The sequence below is a fragment of the Ochotona curzoniae genome, unplaced genomic scaffold, assembly GCF_017591425.1.
Source record: "Ochotona curzoniae isolate NIBS_2020 unplaced genomic scaffold, NIBS_Ocur_1.0 contig_4501, whole genome shotgun sequence".
In the NCBI taxonomy this organism is placed as follows: domain Eukaryota; kingdom Metazoa; phylum Chordata; class Mammalia; order Lagomorpha; family Ochotonidae; genus Ochotona; species Ochotona curzoniae.
Genome location: NW_024466307.1, coordinates 3,419,118 through 3,441,024, shown reverse-complemented (window position 1 = coordinate 3,441,024; position 21,907 = coordinate 3,419,118). Strand labels below are relative to the sequence as shown.

General features: G+C 44.5%; 1 protein-coding gene across 1 annotated transcript; it reads left to right on the top strand.

The window, feature by feature from the left end:
* Positions 1-2: 2 nt before the first annotated feature.
* Positions 3-17,637, top strand: TMEM167A (transmembrane protein 167A). Its single transcript, XM_040985998.1, has 4 exons — positions 3-110; positions 8,954-9,063; positions 12,041-12,075; positions 16,646-17,637. Exons 1-4 carry the CDS (start codon positions 108-110, stop codon positions 16,714-16,716), a joined length of 219 nt encoding a protein of 72 aa, XP_040841932.1. The 5' UTR covers positions 3-107; the 3' UTR covers positions 16,717-17,637.
* Positions 17,638-21,907: the final 4,270 nt, after the last annotated feature.

Here is a 21,907-nt window from a genome sequence, read left to right as displayed (position 1 = left end):
GACCCAACCGAATGGCAGGAGGGGTCGAGAAGGACAGGCGGGGCGAGCACGCCCCTTCCGCCCCGGGCCCGGAAAGGTGATGTGGCTGAGGCCGCGCCGAGCTCACTATGGTAAGAAGTGGGGCTCCCGAGGGATTCCTGGGCGGCGCGTGGGGGCTGCGGGCCCCGGTAGGGCTTGGGGGTCACGCGGGCTGGGGAGCCGCGGCAGGGTCCCAGTTCCCTGGTGCCATGGGCCGGTCCCTGCCCGCCCCGTCGAGCCCGATCCGAGGGGGACCCCGGGTTCCGGAGCCTGCACCTCCCAGGCAGGTCCTCGGAGATGGCCTTTGGGCGTTGGCTGACGCTGTGAGGGGTGCAGGCTGCAAGGGTTCCCCCTTGGGCTATCCGCTTTGGCTCTGCTCTCCCTGTTCCTCGCTCCGGCCTGGCCCCTGCTGCTGATCCTAACTGCACGTCAGCAGTGTCACCTGTTGATGCAACGGGCCCGCAGCCGCGGGTCCTCCTCCCAAGGCGGGATTGGCATCCTTTGCAGAGGCGGGTCTGTGTACTGCGAGCTCCTTGCATGTCTTGTGGAGGAGTGTCTGTCCTGGATCCCCAAAAGCGAGGTTTTGGTGTTGCACGTTCCTTTGACCCTGTAGACCCCTCAGAGATGCTTGAACCCAAATGCTTGCATTTCCAGACTCGGGAAGAGAAGTGGAGTCGGCGTGGCCAGCGGACAGATAGTGTTATTGGTCGTGATTGAAATATCAGAAGCTGTGTGAAAGCCCAGTGCAGGCAGCCTGTTTCTGGAAAAAGTGTGCATGTTTGTAATTGCTGCAAAAAGAGCTACCATGCCTCCCTCCCCCAAAGTTAGAATTTCTGCTGTGAGCCCTTACACCCCTGGGGAGACCAGCAGCCACTTAGGGCAGCTATGCGGGAGACCTCTCCCTGGACAAGACCTTCTGCCATGTCCTCCCTCTCGGCTGCTGTGTCCAGGTTCCACCATGTAGATGTGGGTGGATAAGCAGTGCTTGTCCTGGTCACATTTTGTGCGTGCTCCATTTGACAGTAGGACTCGCCCTTGATGTCTTGCTGTTTTCCTGGAGTGTGAAGTTGACTCCTCAACCTCCTGGCCTGTGACCTGGCGAGAAGCAGCCACCCTGTGGAAGATGAGCCTTCCTAGGCTAATTGCTCCAAAAGGAGCCATGGCACCGTTGAGCAGCACTTGCATGCTCTCGGTTCAGCTGGTCCAAAGCCAGGAGGTTCCAGGGGAAGGGAGAGGGGCAGCATTGCCCGGGATCCCACGTGGAGTTGGGAAGCCAGGATTCAGACCTCAGTTAGCATCCCCGTGGCAGTCTCTGCTCGGTCGATGAAGAAGGCTGTAAGATCCATTACCCTCCTGTCTCAGTGGGTGTCATTGCTTATCTGGGTGCCAAAATCCACAGTGAGAACGTGGCTGGGGCAGTTCTGATCACTTCAGTTCATGATTGATTTATTTGAAAGGCAGAGTTACAGAGGGGGCTGCCGGGAGAGGGAATGGAGCGCTTATATCCATGAGTTCACCCCCCAAGTGGCTGCCACGGCTGGAGCTGCAGCAGTCCAAGTCCAGGAGCTTCTTCCAGGTCGCTTGTGGATGGAGGGAGCCAAGCCCCTAAGCCTTCCTCCTCGGCTTTCCCAGGCACGTTGGCAGGGGGCTGAATCAGAAGTGGAGCAGCCAAGACTGGCAGTGGTAGCAGATGGGGGTGTGGCAGCTGCCTGCCATGTGCTGTGCTCCTGAGCATAAATGGCACCTGGTTGTCCAGCCTAAGTTCTTGGGGATTTTCGCCAGGGGCTCTGGGAAGGGCCGGGTCTCTGGGTACTGTCGATCCTAGTGAGCACACGGCCTGCGGGCAGACTCCAGCACCCCGGGAGCAGAGCCGCTCTGTGTGCACTCTGGCCTTTGAGGAACTTTCCCTGGGAAGTGGAATGAACACGAAGTGGGAATTTTCTGCTTACTTTTTTAAAGCTCCCTGCTGTTTTGGGACACCACTTAATTGGTCAGAGAATCATTTTCCCTTCTCTGTCTTTTCATCCCAGTGCGTTTATATCTTATAAGTTCTTACAGAACCATATTCTGTATATACTTTTTATTTTTATTGGAAAGTCAGATTTATAGAGAAGGAAAGACAGATCTTCCATCTGCTGGTTCACCCCCCAAGTGGCCACAGTGGCCAGAGCTGAGCTGATCCAAAGCCAGGAGTTTCTTCCTTGTCTCCCACGCAGGTGCAGGGTGCCCAAGGCTTTGGGCCATCCTCGATTGCTTTCCCAGGCCACAAGCAGGGAGCTTGATGGGAAGTAGAGCAGCTGGGACACGAACCCGTGCCCTTATGGGAATCCCAGCGCCTGTAAGACAAGGATGTAGCTACTAGACTACCAGGCTGGGCCCGTTTATACCTTCTTTATTCAAGTACTCTGATAGTTTATTTTGCAATTTTCATAGTCCTAAAAGTAAACACGAGAGGAGCCAAAGCTGAGGGTAATGACATGTGTTTAATTAGGGTTCTAAATTTGGCTTAACTGTGCTTAGGAGCCAGTCAGTCATTTGAGCAGTCAGTGGACAGAGGGTGTGCAACTGTAATTTTAGTAATTTTTACTTATAAATGTTTGTTTTATAAACATTATTAAACTTTTGGTACAGTCTGTCGTGCAAGAATGACTGAAAATATGAGTTTAGATAAAATGATTAAAAATTGAACCTGAAAAAAAAGATTGCTCAGCCTGCGAGGAGCCGTGAGAATACAGGCTGTTTTATAGGTTGGGCAGCGTTGGGGGCAGCTCGTGTAGGAGCTGCGGAACCCGGCCCCGATTCTCCTGCGCCTGCGCAGTGCTGAGTTGCGGTGTCCTGCGCAGTGGCGGCCAGGTGAAAGCCTGCGCACTGTGGGCATGTTCCCTAGAGCCCCAGCCGATTCACTTCACACTGATGCACCGCGTTTCTTCTGGTCTGGGTGTGCTAACTCAGTGTTCTGACTCATTGCCTCAAGCACGTGAGACGCTCCGGTCAGATCGGAGTGTTCTGACAGCCTGCAGTGCGCAGGACTCCAGGGCCTTGGAGCCTCCCAGTCACGCGGGGCGTGAGCTTAACCCTGATCAGGTGGAAGGTCAGTGCAGGATCGCTGAGTCTCACACCCATTCTGTTCTTTTTTCAAAAGATTTGTTGGTCCGAAAGAGGGAGAGACTAAGATCTTGCATCTGCTGTGTCACTCCTCAGGTGGCCACAACTGCCCACGTTGTGGCAGACGTAAGCCAGGAGCCTCTTGCCAGTCTCCCTCGTGGGTGAAAGGGGCCCAGATACTCGGGCCACCGTCTGCTTTGCCAGGCACTTAGCAGGGAGCTGGATTGGAAGTGGAGCAGCCGGGACACCAACTGGCAGTTATATGGCAGCAGATTTCCCCAGTTTGTGCTCAGGGCAGCGTCATAGGCAGCCATGTGCTAAGGAACTGACTGGTACAGAATACCTTTTTATGAAAAGGAGAGACTTAGAGGTAAAGTTTTGATATTTGTAAGCCAAATGCCACCTGCTTTTCCTCACAAACCCATGAGTGTGTTACCTGGCAAAGGGTTTTTGCATCTGGGGATGAGATTTCCGTGTTGAAAGATTCGCCTAGATTGGGGCAAGGTGGTTGTAAAGTCAGTCACAGAATGTGTGTTTGCCACATTCAGGTTCAGGCAGGACTTACAGCCAGGAAGGGCATGGCCCCACGAGGGTGGACAGGGCAAGGAACTGCTTCTGAGTCAGTTTCCAGCACCAGTCGTCTAACCTTGACATCTGGAAACATAGTATCTGTTTATATGTGTTTATGGTGATTTGTTACAACAGAATCGGAATCTGTTACATTAAGGAGAGCTTCAGTGCCAATATTTGTCACTATCCATAAAATTGTGGACCATTGTAAATTATGCCAGAGGAGTTCAATTCAGTGAAAACATAAATTGGTGAAGCCTTTGAAAAAACGTGTTATTATTACCCAGCAGTTTAGTACTGTTCCTCCCCACCCTCTAAAATGTGCACAGAGCAAAGGCAGATGAACTTGACTGCTGCACGTTGTTTATAATCTTGGGGATGCTAGAGACCAACTGTTGCTCATTGAAGGGTAGCAGAGTGATCCTTCTTGACTGATCCAAAGTCAAGGCGAGACAAAGTAAACAGGACCAGGACCACACATGCAAGGGACCCAGAACACACGACTCATGGCAGCTCCTCAGCCCCGGCCCTGTGCTGGACACTGGGGCGAACGGAGTGCGCCTCTGGATACTGGCGTGATGTTCATTCCGAGTTTGTCATTGCGAGGGAAGCTGTAGAAAAGTATATAGAGTAGAACTCCATGTTTTTGAAAACCTCTTCGTGAGTGCGTTGTTTTCGCACGGGGAAAAGGCCAGTGTCTGTATTTATCCAGTTGTCAGCAGTGCACGCCCTATGGCTGCCCTGGAATGGGGAGAGAGCGTTTTTAACTTTGAGTGGGTCTAGATTGTTAGCTTGCACTAATAGACGTGTAGTCTGTTAGGGGCCGTCCTCGTTTGCTTTGTATCACTATGTTAAAACATTATGGAAGTCCCTAATGGAAGCTTTAACTTTTGATTTTGTGTGCTGTTACAGACACCTTTGATTTGTAACTTTCAGGCCTAACCAAGGGTAAAACCTCTGTTTTATAGTGTTGCCCCAGTGAGGAAAAAGGGCTATTCTCAAAAACAAAAGCATTGGAAAGTATAGGGTATCTTCTGCACGTAAGACCTGCTTCAATATTTATTGTCTTTTAAAATCATGTTTGTGTAAGTAAAATGCAAACTATCGATACAGCAGCTTTAGTTAAGAGTAACATCTGCTAAAATGAACCTGTCAAGCTTCAATACCCCTGGCTGTAAAACTCTGTCCCTTGATTATTGTTTAAGTACAATAGACGGAGAAACAAAACGCTGTATAGATTTGCCTGCCCTGGAAAAGTCCTCTTCCCTTCTCACAGTTTGCTTATTTGGCTTACTGGCCAAAGCAATAACTAGGTATAAGCCAGGGATCCTCGGGGGCGATGGGGACATGCACACTGCTGCCCGGGGGCTCTGGGGCCGGCTTGGGCACTGCACACCGCTGCTGCTCACCTAAGTCACTGTGCCCGTACCAAAGAATATTTAACTATCTATGAAGGTCTGCTCACCATCTTGCTTCCGTGGTAACAGTCGCAGGTTCATGCCAGTCTGAGGCGGCCGCCATGCTTCTCTGTTAGCATAATCCTTGTTCAGCAGGCTGAGCTGCTGTCTTTGTTCTGGAATCTGAGTGTGCTCTCACTGGCTGAAGTGCTCATTACCGCACCGCATTTTGCAGTGCTTACCTTGTGCTTTTCTGCTAAGTAGAGATCTCAGGAAATCAGTGGAGGTGCGGTCCGACAGGAGCCCTTCTAGGAAAGGTCGTGGGTAATGTGTGGACACGAGGGTGCTGACCCCACAGAGCGTGCGGCGTGGGCACAGGGAGGCCCTCCTAGAGGAGGGCACACTCAAGACTGAGTCGGGTCACTGCGCAGCAACAAACAGCACCTTGGCAGAGACTCACAATTTAAGGGATCTGAAACAAATACCAAAGTCATTAAGTGAATTTATGTGCTAGAATCATCTTGCCCTTTATTATATAATCAGCTTCCTTTGTTCCTGTTAATAACATTTTCATACTGAAAATCCCAATTTTTCTGTCAGACAGAAACATCAGCCTCCTTTAATGCTGCAACCAAAATGTCCTGTGCTTGCTTCTCTCCTTTGCACATCTGGATTGGGTCCTTTACCCACAAGCCATCACTTGCTACTGTGCTCTAATGCTTGGCTTTCAAACTACACATCATATTCTTGGTTGCTTAGAACTGCTGTCTAGCTCAGTAGTCAGTGTTTGTTTGAAAGGCAGGACAGGGTGGCGAGACTTGTAGCCACTTACCCTTCCGCACACATCGGTGGGCACACTCCACAAGCATGCGGCAGGCCAGGCAGAGCCAGGCCACTAGAGCTCCATGCTGTGTGCTGGCCAGCTGGTGCAAGAGGGCAGGGACTCCCTGCAAGGCTGGCCCACTTGGGTCTGGTTGAGTCTGCAGAGTCGGGGCTCTGTTCCCAGACTGCAAGCTTGGTCCTCCTAGCCAGCTGTGACTCTGTTCCATGAGCTTGTGGTCTCATGCTACTCATGAACATATTCATATACAAGTCAAAATATGACCCTTGGAAGAAAAGAGTTTTAAGACCTTGTTTTTTCTGCTGGTACTTGATCATTAGCTGGCATGTTTCAAAGCTACAAAATTAAAACCCAGTGTAGTTCACAGTCGCAATGTGTTGAACTTTAGCTTTCCTATATACATACAGCATTTCATCACAAAAATAACAAATATTAAAATATGAGTTAAAGAATAATGTAGATATAGCCACTGTATCTTCCTGCTTTTGCATAAAGGTTTGCACACTAAAGATGTGCTCATTGTAAAATATTGCACCCTTTTTCCCACATACCCATTTTTAACATACAGTTAAGAATATGGTAGATGGGCCCAGCACAGTAGCCTAGTGACTAAAGTTCTCACCTTCGTCTGCCGGGATCCTATATGGGACCCACTTCGTGTCCCAGCTGCTCCACTTGCCTCCCAGCTCCCTGCTTGTGGCCTGGGAATGCAGTTGAGGTTGTCCTAAAGCCTTGGGACCCTGCATCCCTGTGAGAGAGCTGGAAGAAACTTCTAGCTCCTGGCTTCAAATCGGCTCAGCTCAGGTCATGGCAGCCACTTAGGGACTGAACACAGGTGAAAGAAAATTCTCTCTCCTCTCTGCAAGTCTGCCTTTCCAAGAAAAGTAAAGAAATCTTTAAAAAAAAAAAAAAAGAATATTGGTAGGTAGCAAATATATATAATGTCTTGTTTTTTTTATAGTTACACGTATCATAAAATTTTTAAAAGGGATTATAGGGACCACCTGGTATGGTTGTGGCTGACAGCCCCATCTGTGATGCCTGCATCCCCTTCGGGCACCAGTTCCTGTTCCTGCGGCTGTGCTCCCTGTCCGGCCCCCTGCTAGTGGCCTGAGGAAAGGAGCGGAAGGTTGCCCCAAGGTGCTTGTGCCACCCACTTGGAAGACCTTCAGCCTGGTCCAGCTGTGGCCATCTGGGGAGTAAACCAGCAGATTTAAGATCTCTCTGTCCCCCACACAAATGCTTTTTTTTTGTTTTTAAGGAAATTGTAACAATTTCTTGCAAGGCTAGTTCTTAAGATTCTCCTGGCTTTTCTTACTCATTTTCTGTTTAAACTTCAGAATCAGCTGTCTCAAAAATAACTTGTTAGTATTAATTTTACTTTAAATTCAGAAATTCGCCTGACCATGCTGTCTTCCATTCTTAAGAAACTGGCATGAGTCTATTCTGCTTTTGTGTTTTTCCGTGTGTTTTCTGGGTTTCAGCTTTTGCTTTGCCGCCAGGGTTCTGTGTTTCATGTCAAGGCTTTTCCTAAATGGCTTAGCTTGCGCTCCCAGTCCTCCTACCACAGATGTAATCTTTTCTATTTTGCCTTTCAGCTGGATGGTAATGCATGAAGACTGTGGATTAACATAGTTTAACCCCATTAAGTCTTAAATTTTATTTACTTGAAAGGCAAAGTTACAGTTAGAACTTTTTAATTTTTTTGTTGTAGTGAAGTTTTTTAAGTTAGGAAGTCACAGAAACACATTCAGGGATACGGTGGGACAGAGATGGGAAAGGCGAGAGGCAGATGTTCCTACTTTCCTGCTGTGTCCCAGCTTTTAGGTTCTGTGCGTAGGTCTGTCCAAGTTGGATATTGCTCTGTTGAAGTCTCAGTGAGTGTCCCACACCAGGACAGTGGATGGAACGGGTGTCACTTAGCACGCAGCCAGCTTCCTCAGCCCCCGGGGTCTTCAGCATGGGACTCTGCGGCGTCTCAGTTAACCACTAACCTGCAAGGAAGAGTTTGGAACTCGAAATCTTTGTCTTATTCCTGGTTTTTGGAAAATGGTTCTGAGTTTATGCAATTAATATTCTACTAGCTGCTGTGTGAGATCAGTACATTTTATCAACCAGCATAAAAAATGGATGTTAGTCTACATACAGGAATATTATTTCTCTTTATTAAAATGCTTTCATTATTCAACCATTTCTTACTGTGTGGGTCAACACATCAGTGCCGGAAGCATGGTCTGATACCACAGTGTTCATTGACCCTGCTGTGATTGACTTAATTGCAGCGTGCCAAGAGTTCGCTGTGGGGAATGGAATAGAAAGTTTACATGAAAGTGAAAGAGACACAGATGACTCAAGCCCAGTTACTGGAAAAGAGAACGCATAAGTTAAATTTTTGTAAGTTCTATCTCTGTTTTAATTTCGATGTGAGTATTAAATGATGAATAATGTTGACTGAGCAGTAGAAAAAGCAAGTATCTGAATTTCACCACATTTTAGGAGATTATGTGTCAGTACATGGGCAACAGTCTCATGTTAAAAGAATTTTTAAGCTAAAAAGTTCAGAGTTGGAAGAAATTGTAGTCAACATCTATCTCCTGCACTTCTCCCTGCATCACAGACAGAACAGCAAGGTCAGGGGCATTCTGAGGTCCCCCTCCCCACTCCTGCCAGGGCAGGGCCACTTTGGGGGCTTTCTGAGGTCCCCTGACCGCTCCGGGCAGGACAGGGCCACCTCAGGGGTGCTGCGCAGTCCACTCCGGGAACATCTGTACTTAGGAGTCCTGGGGACCCACCTGTGGCCATCGGTTGGAGGATGGTGTTTCATATTTTTGGTTTTGGGTTTTCTGTTGTTGCGTCCCCTGTCTTGAACAGGGAATGCGTGTCTGGAGTAGCCTAGTCTTATGTATTGTCAGGTGTGTCATTTTGTTTGCCTTTTTGAAGAAAGTAAAGCATTCTCAGTATGGAATTGTCTGGCATTTTTATCACATGCAGTTTTTCTTATATTATTTTTTTTCTCTTTTAGTCTGCCATTTTCAATTTTCAGAGTCTGTTGACTGTAATCTTGCTGCTTATATGTACCTGTGCTTATATCCGCTCCTTGGCTCCCAGCCTGCTGGACAGAAATAAAACTGGGTATGTTACTAATGATGTCTAATCACACAAACTAGTTCTTATATTGAATGTAAATTACCATGCAAGTCATTAGACAATTAAATTCCTAAGTGTAGTTTAGTTTGGTAATAATACCTTATGTTGCTTGATCTGTTTTAAAAAAAAAAATGCAAAATCTGTATTTTTGTGGTGTTTTATTGTATTTAAATTTCAACAGTAACCTGAAAAGTGCTGGACAGCAAAGAGCCGTGTGGGGGTGAGTTCCCTGGGTCGGCGTGAGGGTCCAGCGGGCGTGCCCCCATGCCTGCGCTGAAAGCACCTTTCCCTTGTCCCCGCTCAGGTCTGAACTGCACTGCAATAACTTCTCGGCCTTTTGGCTAAGATCAAGTGAATTATACTGCAGCACTCTTGGCCATTTAATTGACTTTGCCCGTTTGTTGATGTTATATTATCTTAATGTATTGCTCAAGCAGTTGGAATTACTTTTCCTTCCCCGGTAATCCAGATTGTTAACGTGTAGTTAACTCAGGCGGTAGAATCCAGGCGAGGCTCTGAACCACAGCCCCTTGAACGCTGGCATCATGGTGTCTCTCTTATAAGATACTTGTGTCATTAACAAATAACCCTGCGGTAGTTCACCAGCACACTTGCACACAGCACGTAGGGTTGCTGGAGGTGGAGAGGTGGAGGTGTCTGCTTCTCCTCTGGGGAGCAGCAGCGCTCCCAGACGTGCAGCACCAACAGGCCTCCCCGGGCGGCCAGCTCCCGGCGCAGGCTCGGTGGCAGTGTATTTCTCCTACAAAAGGTGTCAGTAACAAAGCAGGGCTTCTTTTGCATCTTGTAGTACAGATGAATGCCATCAACTATCGAAGCCATTTTTTTGATCTTTGTTTCCTTCATAAGTCTTTTATTTATTCTCATTTATAAAGAAATATTTTCTGTAAAACAAATTGTTACGATCCTGTGTCCCTTTCTGTTACAATTATGTATTTTTATGGATTTGAAAATCAATTCTACAAAGAATATACCATGCTTAGGTATAGGTGACTCAGCAGATTTATAAAACACTCTCTGATGACTTCAATATATAAAATAACTTGAATTTCTTGCTGCTATAGATGCTTAAAAAAATGAATAAAAGAAAAGATTGCTGCTTTGTCTTTCTTACTTTTGACCCAGTAGCAACATCAAAGGAAAGATATAATGGAATATAGCCACAGAAACTGAACAACATGTTTGATTTTTGTCAACTGAGTACATATTTTTTAAAATATGGATTTTTTTAAATTGGAATGTTACAAAAATATATCTAGGCTTGAAAATAGGGAAATCAGTGTCTCTTGATTTTCCTTGTTAGGGTGTTTTTTGTTGTTCACTTAGGAAATGTAATCTGCTTAGCTGAGTTATAGCATTTTTTAAGTGGTAGCAATATTTCCAGAATATTAGGACTGAAGAAAGCTCTGCTCCCCTAGCCTGGAATCTCAGGCTGCTCTCTGCTCAGTGCTAAGCTACCAGGAAGGAGCTTCTGGTGGCTGAATTTACTCTATAGTCTTAAATTTAGATGAGTACATGTTATAATCAGTGAGTTCTTGGAATCGGCAACCATGGCTTTGCAAGTGTCCAACCTGTTACTTTCCAGGTTTTAATTAGGAAGCATGAGCCAAGTTTAAGAGATACCTGGAGCTGCACGTGTCTTTCAGCAGCTGTACCGTCCGTAACACAGGCTGTGTTAATACTCTAGGGTCTTTCTGTGTGTTCACTCAGTTACCCTCGTGACTTAGCGGTGGTGAGTGCTACTAAAGACATGAAGTGAGTTTCTCAGTCAGTCAGTAACAAGAAGTAAAGAATAGTCCGGTCTTTAAAATGATCTGTATTACTTTGAGGAATATATAAACGCTTACACTTTGAGGATATTCATCCGTATATATATCCGTATATCCCCATAATGAAGTTGATTTATTCGTCAGAATTTCCATTCGCTGAGATCAACCTGTAATTATCAGCTTGTAATTTCACCAAGTCTGTGCTGAATTGCCTCCCCCGCGCCCTTGGGAGTCAGAAAATTATTAGACATCAGAAGAGGAGCGTGTGTGGAATTTAATGGAACCAGGGTTTTCACTGAGTCTTAGGTCTCCAAGACGTAAGGATTTGTTAGCTGTTTGTTTGAGCACATAAGGTATAATGTAAATTTCTGTGGAACTGACCATTTTTGTTTTGTACTGTGATTTTGCTGACCCAATTCTAACGTACACAATAAACGTTAGTTTATCTTTGTAATGTAAACAGTGTTACTTTCTTAGATGCCTCTGTTCATTCATGACTAGATTGGTTATTTTTTTTTTCAATGCTGTTACTCTTTATACATGGCAAATAATTAGAGAATTTTTAGTTAGTAATTAATTCCTAACAGCTAGTAGAATTTAAGTGAACATCTCTATTCTGCTTTATCTTATTACCAGGTTAATATGTGTTGCCATATTCCGTGAACTGATGTACGATTGCCTCTTAATTGGGAATTTTCCTTTCTAAACATAAGTACATGTTTTATTATAATCCTTCATATAATGACACAGAGAAATAATATCGTTTGACTTGATAATTGTATAATAAATACTATATTCTTTAACATTTAAAAGTATTAGTGTTCTTTCAGTGTTACAGTTCATCCAAAACCTGTGTTCACTTATTCTCAATACTTCAATCTTGAGTGTAGTCAGCCCTGTCAGATCTTTACAACTCGTCCATTGTCTTTGTTCGGATTGGACCTCTGACAAATGCATACTCTGTTCTAAAGCAGTGTATGTTGAGTAATGAAAGATAAGTTACTATTTCCTTTCTTGCTCAGCAAATGGCTGTTCCACGTCAAGCAGGCAGATTTCAGTTCTGAAATAGAGCATTACAGGCTAAATTGCATATATCGGAATAATTCTCTAAGATGAGAAATGATTTGTCTTTCCTGGTAACCAATAGCCATTTTTTTCTTTTTTATTCTATGCAGACTGTTGGGTATATTTTGGAAGTGTGCTCGAATTGGTAAGTATCCTTCTATTTCAGTTGTAACATTGGTAACCAACTCATTTATCATAGGCACATAAATCTAATGTCAGTTTGCAAAATGCAGACTTCACAATTTTATGCATTTATGGGGTTTCACAGCACTCCCTTGTGTCACTTAAATCTAAATTCGGTCGATACTTCATAGTATTACAGTGCCAGGGGGACAGAAAGCTACGACAGTGCTTTAACGAAGGTGTTAGATGGTGTAGACACTACGCACGCTTTGTTCTGAGATTTCTGTTGGTTTGTTTCCTGTTTCTTTATTACTATGTAAGAAACAGAGACGAAGAATGTGCCCCGTCTGATGACTTATTTCCCAAAGGTTACAGTGGTCACAGGGCCAAGTCCAGGAGCCAGGAAATCATTTCTGGTCTGTGTGAGCGTCCGGAATCCCATGCTTGAGCCATCACTGCTTTCTGCCAAGGATCAGGAGTGAGGGCGGGGAATGGGAAGCAGGTGCTCTGATGTGGGACACGGACACCCCGAACTCGTGATCTCGGCCATCAGGTCAAAGGCCTGGCCCGCAAGGGATGTCCACCTGTTGATATAGTTTTATGCACAGCGTGTCCGTGTTATAAAGTGAGCTGTGCTGTTTGGAGTTCACCATTTTGATAACTGCAGATCGATTTCCTGTCTAATGAAGGGCTTAATCATATGTATAAATACAGCTGACCATTATGTAACACTGAACACAGACCAGTGCATGGGCCACTTGCAAATGATACATGATGAGATTCAAATGCGTTGTGTGGCTGTGATTTACCAGAAGTCTTGATTCATAGTTTTTATCATTTTGACATAACCAAGTTCCAAAAAAGTATATAAAGCCACAGCATTTGTACTTAACACCAGTTGGACTAAAAATGAGTAATTTCTTCTCCTCTTTGAAATTATTTGCTTAACCAAAAAATGTTTTTAGTTCTCTTCTTCTAACATTGAATTTATACATAACTATTTTTTTTCTTTTGTAAAGCTTATTAGACTTTTCTAAAAGCTTTGGATTTTCCTGCGTTTAATCTAGCTAACCATTCTGACAATGGCCTACATTTCCCAAACAAATACAGGGAATTGAGGATTTTATGCCATTAATGGTGTTCCCTTTGGACTGGTGGATTTTACTCTAATGTCCAAGTTTTCAGAGGTGTGAGAAACTTAGAAGACGGTTCATCATACAGAGCAACTGAACAGAGATTGGAAAATGGAAACTTGGTCTTTTAATTCTTTGAAATTTTTCTGGGGATTGGTATAACATGTAAAAATGATGATCATAAACTATCTTTAAATATCAAAAGCTTCTTATGAGAAAAATATGCTGTTCATCAATGAAATAAATTGAAGGACATGTTTGCTTTTTTAAGATTTATTTATTTTTATGGAAAGTCAGATTTACGTAGAGAGGGAGAGGCAGAGCGGAAGGTCTTCCATCTGCTGGTTCACTTCTCGTGGCCACAACGGAGCTGATCTGAAACCGGGAGCCAGGAGCTTCTTCTTGGTCTCCCACATTGGTGTGGATCCCAAGACTTTGGGCCATCCTCAGCTGCTTTCCCAGGCCACAGGCAGGGAGCTGGCTGGGAAGTTGGGCTGCAGGGATTAGAACCGGCACCCATATGGGATCATGGAGCATGCAAGGCAAGGACTTTAGCTACTAGGCTACTGCTCCAGGCTCAAAGAGCATGTTTTCTTCCCTTAAGATTTTAATATATAAGACCCATCAACAGGAAGCTGTCAGCATAACACTAGAATTCTTTTCTAGACCTGAGATGATGAGATCATAGAATGATTTGACCTTTGGGGCTTCTTGCTGTAACAACGATACCACAGACACCAAGTGTCTCACAGGACAGAACCCCATTGAAGACTCTCATTCTGATCCAATGGCTATGGCCAAACACGATCTTCCAGAGGATTCGGGGTTGTTATTATGCTGCCTTGGAGTTTGTTCTTCTTGACTTTCTCTTACCCCATTAGTGAGTGGGTCTTAATTTTGTAAGGAGTATCATTAGCTTTGACTTGGTTAAAGCCCTGATGCAGCCTAGGAGAGTGATGAGTCAGGAGCCACTGACTGGGTGTGTCTGGACAAAGGCCTGACGTTAGTGCAAGCTAGTGTAGCTCAGGGCGTCACCAAGCATCTTGGGGTGCACACGGGAGCCCCCGTTGATGTTCCCGAGTGCTGTAGGTGCACAGGCTACGTGGCAGTCACACACAGCACACACAGCTGGAGGCCTGAGAGCACAGCACAAGGCCAAGCCGTGAAAAGAGGACAAGGACAGTAAGGAAACCATCCCTGAGTGGCCCATGCCGGTGGCGCTGCTCACTGGCGGTCAGTGTAAGTACACATAAGCCAGATGACTGCCTCAGGCAAGCCAGGAAGCAGTGTCAAATGAGCCCGCGTGGAAGCTGCTGGGAGAGAGGAGGAGGAGCACATCTGGAGTGCTCATCTCGGCTCTCAGACATTGCTGATTCATGCAGGAAACATCACAGTACTTAAAATCCATTGCTGTGTTCAGTTAAGTATGTGCAGCTCCATTCAGTGGGCAGACCAAGTTGACCCTTTACTCTAAGTTGAAGATACATAGTTTGTAGCTTTCCTAATGATTTCCCTCGGTAGGATCTATTTCTGTGTTGCATTATAAATAATGCTTTTCTGTATTCTTGCACATTTTCCCTCTTGACTGTATGCATGTCATATGTGGGACGGTTCAGTTAGAACGAAGCTCTGTGTAAGCTTAGCTTTTTCCTCTCCTGGAGTGACTTTGAGGATGTGGCTGCTGAAACGTGCTGCTCTAACCTTGACACAGAGAAAGGCCTGGACACCTCACCTCATCACATTACAGCAGCTGTCCTTCAGCTTGCACAGACCCAAGACCAGAAGTCATGTCCTCCAGGTCCGGCCAGAGATGGTTAGCTCCACCACACAGCCAGCCCTTTTAAGTAAATGAAACACAGGAAAATGAGACCCATGTGTAAATTACGGTATTCTGAATCTGAGACTAAAGAACAACTACTTCCAGAATTAACTTTTAGCAGATGCACAACTCAAATACTTCTTTTTAGACTTTCAGACATGAAAAATAGCCTTTATAAGGATGCTAGAAGAAGGGGGTGTAGCTGGGTAAAAGTTTGTCTGCAGTTACAGCACCCCATTTGGGCACTCGTTCAAGTCCGACTGCCTCACTTGGGTCCTGCTCCCATGCACCTGAGAATGCAGCACAGGATGGCCGAGTCTTTGGGCCCTGAGGATGGTCCTGGCTTCAGGCCGGCCCACCTCCAGCCATTGTGGCCATTTAGGGAGTGAACCAGTGGACAGAAGATCTCTCTCTCTGCTTCTCCTTTCTCTCTGCAACTCTGCCTTTCAAATAAAATAAACGAATAATGCTTTCTCTCATATCTAGTTTTCTGCAGCTAGAAGGTGGTTCATTAAATGTTTATGGATAGAAAAAGCAACACCAAATATTTACATGCCGGGATAGCTTAAAAGTTCGTGGAAAAGTGAAATTAGACGATAGCTTCTTTAAAACACAGTTTCTCAAATCTGCATGTATATCTAAATTACATTTTTTATGAATATTATCATCAAGCCTGCGTGGTGGTGTAAACAGGACTGACAGTATGGTGTCATGCGTTCAGTGAGGAGGCTCTGAAAAGGAATCTGACCTTGAGAATTTTCATTACAAAATAGTAGTTAAGTTGGACATTTTCCAGAGTTTACTGAACGTGGTGACTAAAGGAACCTGGGTATTAGGAGGAAGCTGCATTTAAGCCTCTGTGATAAAACATAACTGAGACAAGAGTGAGCCTCGCTAGCCACTGGAGGATGCCAGGCACAAAGTCAAGGTGGGGCTGCCCTCCTCACTCTGTTCCCTGCCCTCAGGCAGCATGGAGGCACGGTCTCCCTCTGCTGTGAGTGGACCGTGAGAAGAGCTGCGGTTAGTTCAGTTTCACAAACTACCTTCAGGCCTGCTTCATGCAGAACATCACCTCATATGTGTGTGAAAATTGACTCTTGCAGAAATAGATATCTTTAAATTCTGCATGGCTAGCTCATGTTAACCATATTAAAATAGTCTTGACATTTTATTCCAGAAACAGTGTAATGAAATGCGTTCTGCCATCCATGCTCTGCTTCTCTTCATTTCTGAACCTTTGTCTTCCCTTCTTCCAATGTCATGAATTATGACCACTGAAGGAAATGTTATGTTTAAAAACTGTATGTTGGATTTCTAAGTAGACTTTTTTAAGAGAATAGATGTTTCTTCAGACTGGTTGCTCTTGGATGTCAGACCTGCCCTGCCGTGCCACCTGGGGTAAGGCAGTGGTTCAAGAAAGTGCTGTCAGTTTCCTGTAAGCGTGGAAATGAATGTAGTTGAGCACATTGTGTGGTGTTGTTTTGTCGTTGCTGCCTCTGGTTTCTTGTTTACTTCACCTCCACCTCCAGAAGGTGTGGAACTCCCAGGCAAAAGCATTCTGATTCTTAGACGCACCCCTCGGCGTTACAACCCATGGTAGCTCCCAGCCGTCAAGAGGTGTTCCCCTTGTGTCTCCGCAGGTGAGCGGAAGAGTCCGTACGTCGCGGTGTGCTGTGTCGTGATGGCCTTCAGCATCCTGTTCATACAGTAGCATATGTGAAGGCCAGGCTGTAGCTGCCAGCAGAGCTCAGTGTGAACAAGGACTTACACCTGCAGATGATCTCCGAGCATTGAAGGAGATAAATTTCCAGATGCTGTTCTCTATTTAATTGGACCAATGTTCTGTATAAAAGATGTAGCCATTTCATATGCAACAAGTTTAATAGTATATCACAGTCAACCTCAGTACTGTTATTACAATATTACATTCTGCAAATGTCATGCTCCTGTGTCCAAAACCAATTTGGAATGAGATTTCTCCAAGGCACATAGTAGGAAACAAAATCGGTGAATGCTCTAGCTGCTTTTAGTGTTATTTGGAAATGATAAAGTGTTATAGAACGTGGTCTTTCTTGGGTTGGCTGTATTATTGAGAAAAGAATGACTTGGTTTGTGTTGGTGTAAGAATCGTGTTCCGTTTATGATACTTGGTTGTCATTTGGCCACACCATTTTGATCATTAACCAGAGTACCTCAAGCATTAGCAAACTGTAGCTCATTACAGATGTTTGAGACAAGCAAATGCAGGTCTTCAAGGAAGGCAAAGGTGACTTGGAAGTAATGTTCACATTTAGCACATTACGATTAGCCACCTAGCTGACTTAGCCTCCACCTCTGGTCAAATATAGATAAACGGCTTAAGAACAAAAATCTGACCGAGCAGCTGTTGTGTTCTGAGAAAGGCAACATTCTCAGAGTGGAAAGAGCAAATTCGAACAACTGCAAACACCCTACATGCAGATTTCTTCTTTTTAGTGTTATTTCTTTTAAAATGAAATATTTAATTGCCCCAAAATGAACTGTATTTTTGTTTTTATATATATTTTTTTTAATACAGCACTTTAAACCTAGTGTGTCTGTCAACTTGAACTGGAATCTCTTGTGTAATTTTGTGATAAAGTTTTCAAATCTACTTTGCTGTGTGCAATGGCATGCTTGTCTTTGAATTTTGATGGTGAAAAACGACCTTCAGCAGTTTCTGTGTCGGCAAACGTGACTTTCCCATTTATAGTAGAGCAATCGAAGGTTTATGAATGCTTGCATTTCGAGAGGCAGGCAGAGCTGCCATTTGCCGGTTCCTTCCCCCAGTGTGTGAAGCAGCCTGGACAAGGCTGGAGCCTGGAGCCAGGGAGGCCAGCCCAGTCCCACATCTGCCTCTTAGACTCCTGACTACCCCAGCCTCCACCAGTGGCCCCTACAGTTAACATTGGCTGGCCACTGGAGCCTGATCCAAGGATCGAACCCAGGCTCTGAGATATGGGATGCTGGTCATCGGAAACCGTAATGCATTTTTCTATTGCTAACATTTCTTAAGGTCAACTCAACTTCAGCTGAGATTTCAGTGTTGAGAAATTAAACCTTAGCTTGAATTATCCATTACTGGTAGTGTTAATTAGGTATTTGTAGCTCTTAAATTTTCTGTTAAGATTTAAAAGCAAACTTTTTAGAAGAAAATTTATATTTACCATTTTACAAAGTATTTCTTTCTGTGGAAATAGCATAAGCCTGAAAACCACCTGTGTAAAGACCCATTTTAGGGTACCTGGAATGGCTCTAGAGGCTAGCTAAGCAAAGAGTATTGTGTGTTGCCTGGCTTATGGCCCCAACAGTTTTGACAATGGAAGAGAAACACCTTTAGGTTGATTTGATCATGTCCCTGTGTGGTAAAAGTTGAATTCTTTGCTTTAGAGAGGAAATCAGGTTACAATTGTAGTTCCTGCTCTAAACTGTATCTTGGACTGTGCATTAGGTCAAGGATTTTTAGGGTGTCCCCAAAATAGGGCTCCATTGTCAGCACAGCTGTGCAGGATAAGTCATTCTAGGTCAGATTTCTGGGTGACCATCTGTTCAGCTCTACTACCAACTGGACTTAGCTGTGTCCACTAACTTTGTCTATTAAAATATATATCGGGTAAGAAGAAAGGAAGGCTGTATAGCCATGTCTAAGAAATTTCATATGCTTTTGTTCAGAGAGTTGCCACTGAATCCTGTTCTCCAGCTCACAAGGCAGTATAGGTAGTTTTAAGCCCCAGAGTGTATTCAGATGCTCCTGGTGTTCCTGAGGGGGTGGGGTGCCAGGAGGCAGATGGGTGTTTGGGATGTGCTGAAGTGTTGGATGGGCTGGGTCCTGGACCTGCCACAGTCCCGGGTGGCATGGTAGATGCTGAAGTTTCCGGTCTGCTGAGTTCTGATGCTTTCCCTGGGCTCTTTCTGGCTGTGGCATCTCCAGTTTCCATCTCTGCTGAAATCTGTTTTGCACTGATTTTACTCTGCATGACCTCAGATGTGTTAGTGTTGGGCTATGAAAGACCACAAAATCTGAAAGTCTCTCAGGGCTGAAGAAAGCTGGGATGGTCCAGTGCTTCGTTAGGCCCACCTCTTCTGCACTGAGCATTGTGACTGCTTTACATGTTCAAATTCCAGATATCTTGTCATGTAGTTGATGGTGGCATGGGGTCTGTGATAGGCCCCTCTGTCCTGCCAAGATGGTCAGTTCAGCTTTAGGACAACAGAGGCTTAATTAAGTCAACTTCCAAGTTAACAAAATCAGAAACAGACAGATCTCTTCTCAGTTCAGTCAGAAAGAGACCCTAGCACCTGTAATTGAAATAGTCCTTTTTTTCATTCTTTCAAAAAGCACAAAACAGTACATAGTCTTGTCATTAAAGATGGAAAGGCACTGTAGGAGTGTATGATGCAGATGGTAAAGTGAAGTTAGATGAACAAAGTGTGATGTAGTGTCGCTGTATTGCATAGTGAATGACCCTTTCGGGGGTGCAATGCTTGGGCTGAGCTTGAGCACGGCAGAAGCACAGTAGTGTACGGAGGACCTCACTTGTTGTGGTGCCAAGGGTTATTAATATATAAGCTTAAAACGGTGAACAGAGGGTCTCATGTCCTCATTTCTGTTTCCTACCTCAGAACTGAAGCTGAATGTGTTTTCCCTCCTGTCTAATGCAGAAACCCTTCAAGAAGGAAACATTCTTCCCTGGTGTGAAAGCAAGGCAGCATGTATCCACGCCTACCTTGTTTGGACTAGGATTGGCAGCAGTATAGTCTGCAGGCTTCTGTGAATGGTGTTTAAGGTAGAGATGTTAGCCAGTCACCGTAGTATTTTAGGAGCTCTTTCAACAGCTCGTGTTCCACGTGTGTCAAAAGCAGCTGTGACGAGGAAGGCATACCCCTGCACAAGAAGCACACGTGATTGCACATCCATGCTTCCTAGAGACATGGGGGAAAGCCTGTAAGCAAGAACTGGAGCTTTTCTCAAAGCTGTCAGAGGTTATAGATCAGGATAAACAGAAGACAGGTCACCCTTGAAATACTGTGCCATCTTGTTAGGTATTTTTGATCAAGTCCCAACTTGTTCCCGCCCACCCCCCAAAGTGTATTTCCTGTGATTTTAAAAGCACAGATAAATCATCCTAAACGCTGGATACTTAAAGAGCCTTCTAGTTTTCTGTTTCAAATGAGTGAAAACAATTGATGTTTTTAAAAAATGGAATTGCTGCCTTCTAAGTAAAATGGAAATGGAAACAGTTTATAATCCTTTTACTCATAGAAGGCCAAAATTAGGAGGTTTTCCCTTGGTGGTTTTGTTCACTCTACTACAGTGTCTTTGAGAAACATTGCAGGAGCCAGTGGCTCAGCTCAGCTCTCTGGTTCTGTTTGGGGGGAGGTGTTGGGTTTGGTTTTGGTTATTAGACCTGTTACGGGGAGAATTTGCCAAACCAGATTGAAACAACCACATTTCAGGATACAGTTAAAACTCAGTAATGCACATGTACTTTTGAAATTCACAGAAAATAGAATTCAGAAGTTGAGTTTGGGTCAAAAATATTGTACAAGCCCGTGGATAGTGTTTTCATAATGCACATTTTGTCCCATGGACTTTTTGAAGATACTTTCTCCTAGGTGTGAGTGGAAAAGTAATGTCTTCAGCACATCTTTTAAATCTCCGTTGCTGTTTCATTGTAAATACCAATCAATTCAAAGTGTTATGTTAAAAAGCAGCACTAAATCTGATTTCTAATGCATTGCGAAAGAATCCAAGAATAACCTTAAGTCTGTTGAATTTAATATATGACAGCAAAGTCTGTTTCTGTCAGTATCCTTGAACCTAACATTTGTCTGGAGGTCAAAATGAAAAACAGATTTTGGAAGTGAGCTTATTTTTACACACTTTGTGACATTCAAGGACACTCAGGAACTGCATGATATCAGATGCTACTGTTTGAGTTTTGACAGGGAAGTAGCCGAAGACCAAATGTGTGGAGCTCTGTGGCTTGTGCCCAGAGTCAAATACCTGTCCTTTATCAGCCACATGAACAGTTGCTGACCAGCTGTCCTGTGGGCATAGTGATTAAACCACTGCACAAGAGCCACATCCCATATCATGCCAGTTCCTCAACTTCCTATCCAACTTTTTGCTAATGACTTCTTGCCAACAATGACCCAAGTGAGACTCAGATGGAATCCTGGCCTGGCTTCACCCTGCCCAACACAGTCTCAGTGGTTGAAGACATTTGCAAAGTGAACCAGCAGATGGAAGGTCTCTGTCACCCTCTTTACCTTTCCATTATTAAATAAATCTGTAAAACAATGCGCAAAACTATTAAACTTTTTTTTTTTAAATAAATGAGGAAACAATTAAGACGTTAAGGATTTCAAGAAGGCCAGCGTCCAGGAAGTTCTGTAGTGTGCATCTGTGGTCTACAAACCTAAGACATACCAAAAGATGGGACCCTGCCTGGAAATGAGAATTTATGAAGATCCTTAGAAACCTGAAGCATTCATCAGGACTCAAGAAAATCCCAAGATCACACTTGCCTGTGTTGCTTGCAACTGTCACAATTGAAGCCTCTTCTAAATCTTTGGGGGGGAAAGGTGACAATACTGTGACTTCTAAGATGTTTTTAAAAAGGTTTTACAGCATGAAATCAAGAACTGCAGCACAAATTAGAGCAACAAAGTTGGAATTTGAAAATTTGGTAGGAAAACCTCATTGGGATCTTGGTTAGTTCTTAGCTCTGACTAACTAAAGCTAAAGCACACCAACAGTTTTAACCCATACTGTTAGTTGCTTTTAAGTCTTTCCATCATGGACTTCTTCAGAGAAGTTTAATCTGTGAACACAGCAGAAAGAAAGTTTACATGGAGAAATATTGGCGTGGTTCCTGAAT

Bases quoted from the DNA above. Each gene is read 5' to 3' on its own strand.
- TMEM167A (XM_040985998.1), top strand. The intron at 9,064-12,040 runs GTATGTTACTAA...TATTCTATGCAG, and splicing joins CTGGACAGAAATAAAACTGG to ACTGTTGGGTATATTTTGGA. The intron at 12,076-16,645 runs GTAAGTATCCTT...GTGTCTCCGCAG, and splicing joins TTGGAAGTGTGCTCGAATTG to GTGAGCGGAAGAGTCCGTAC.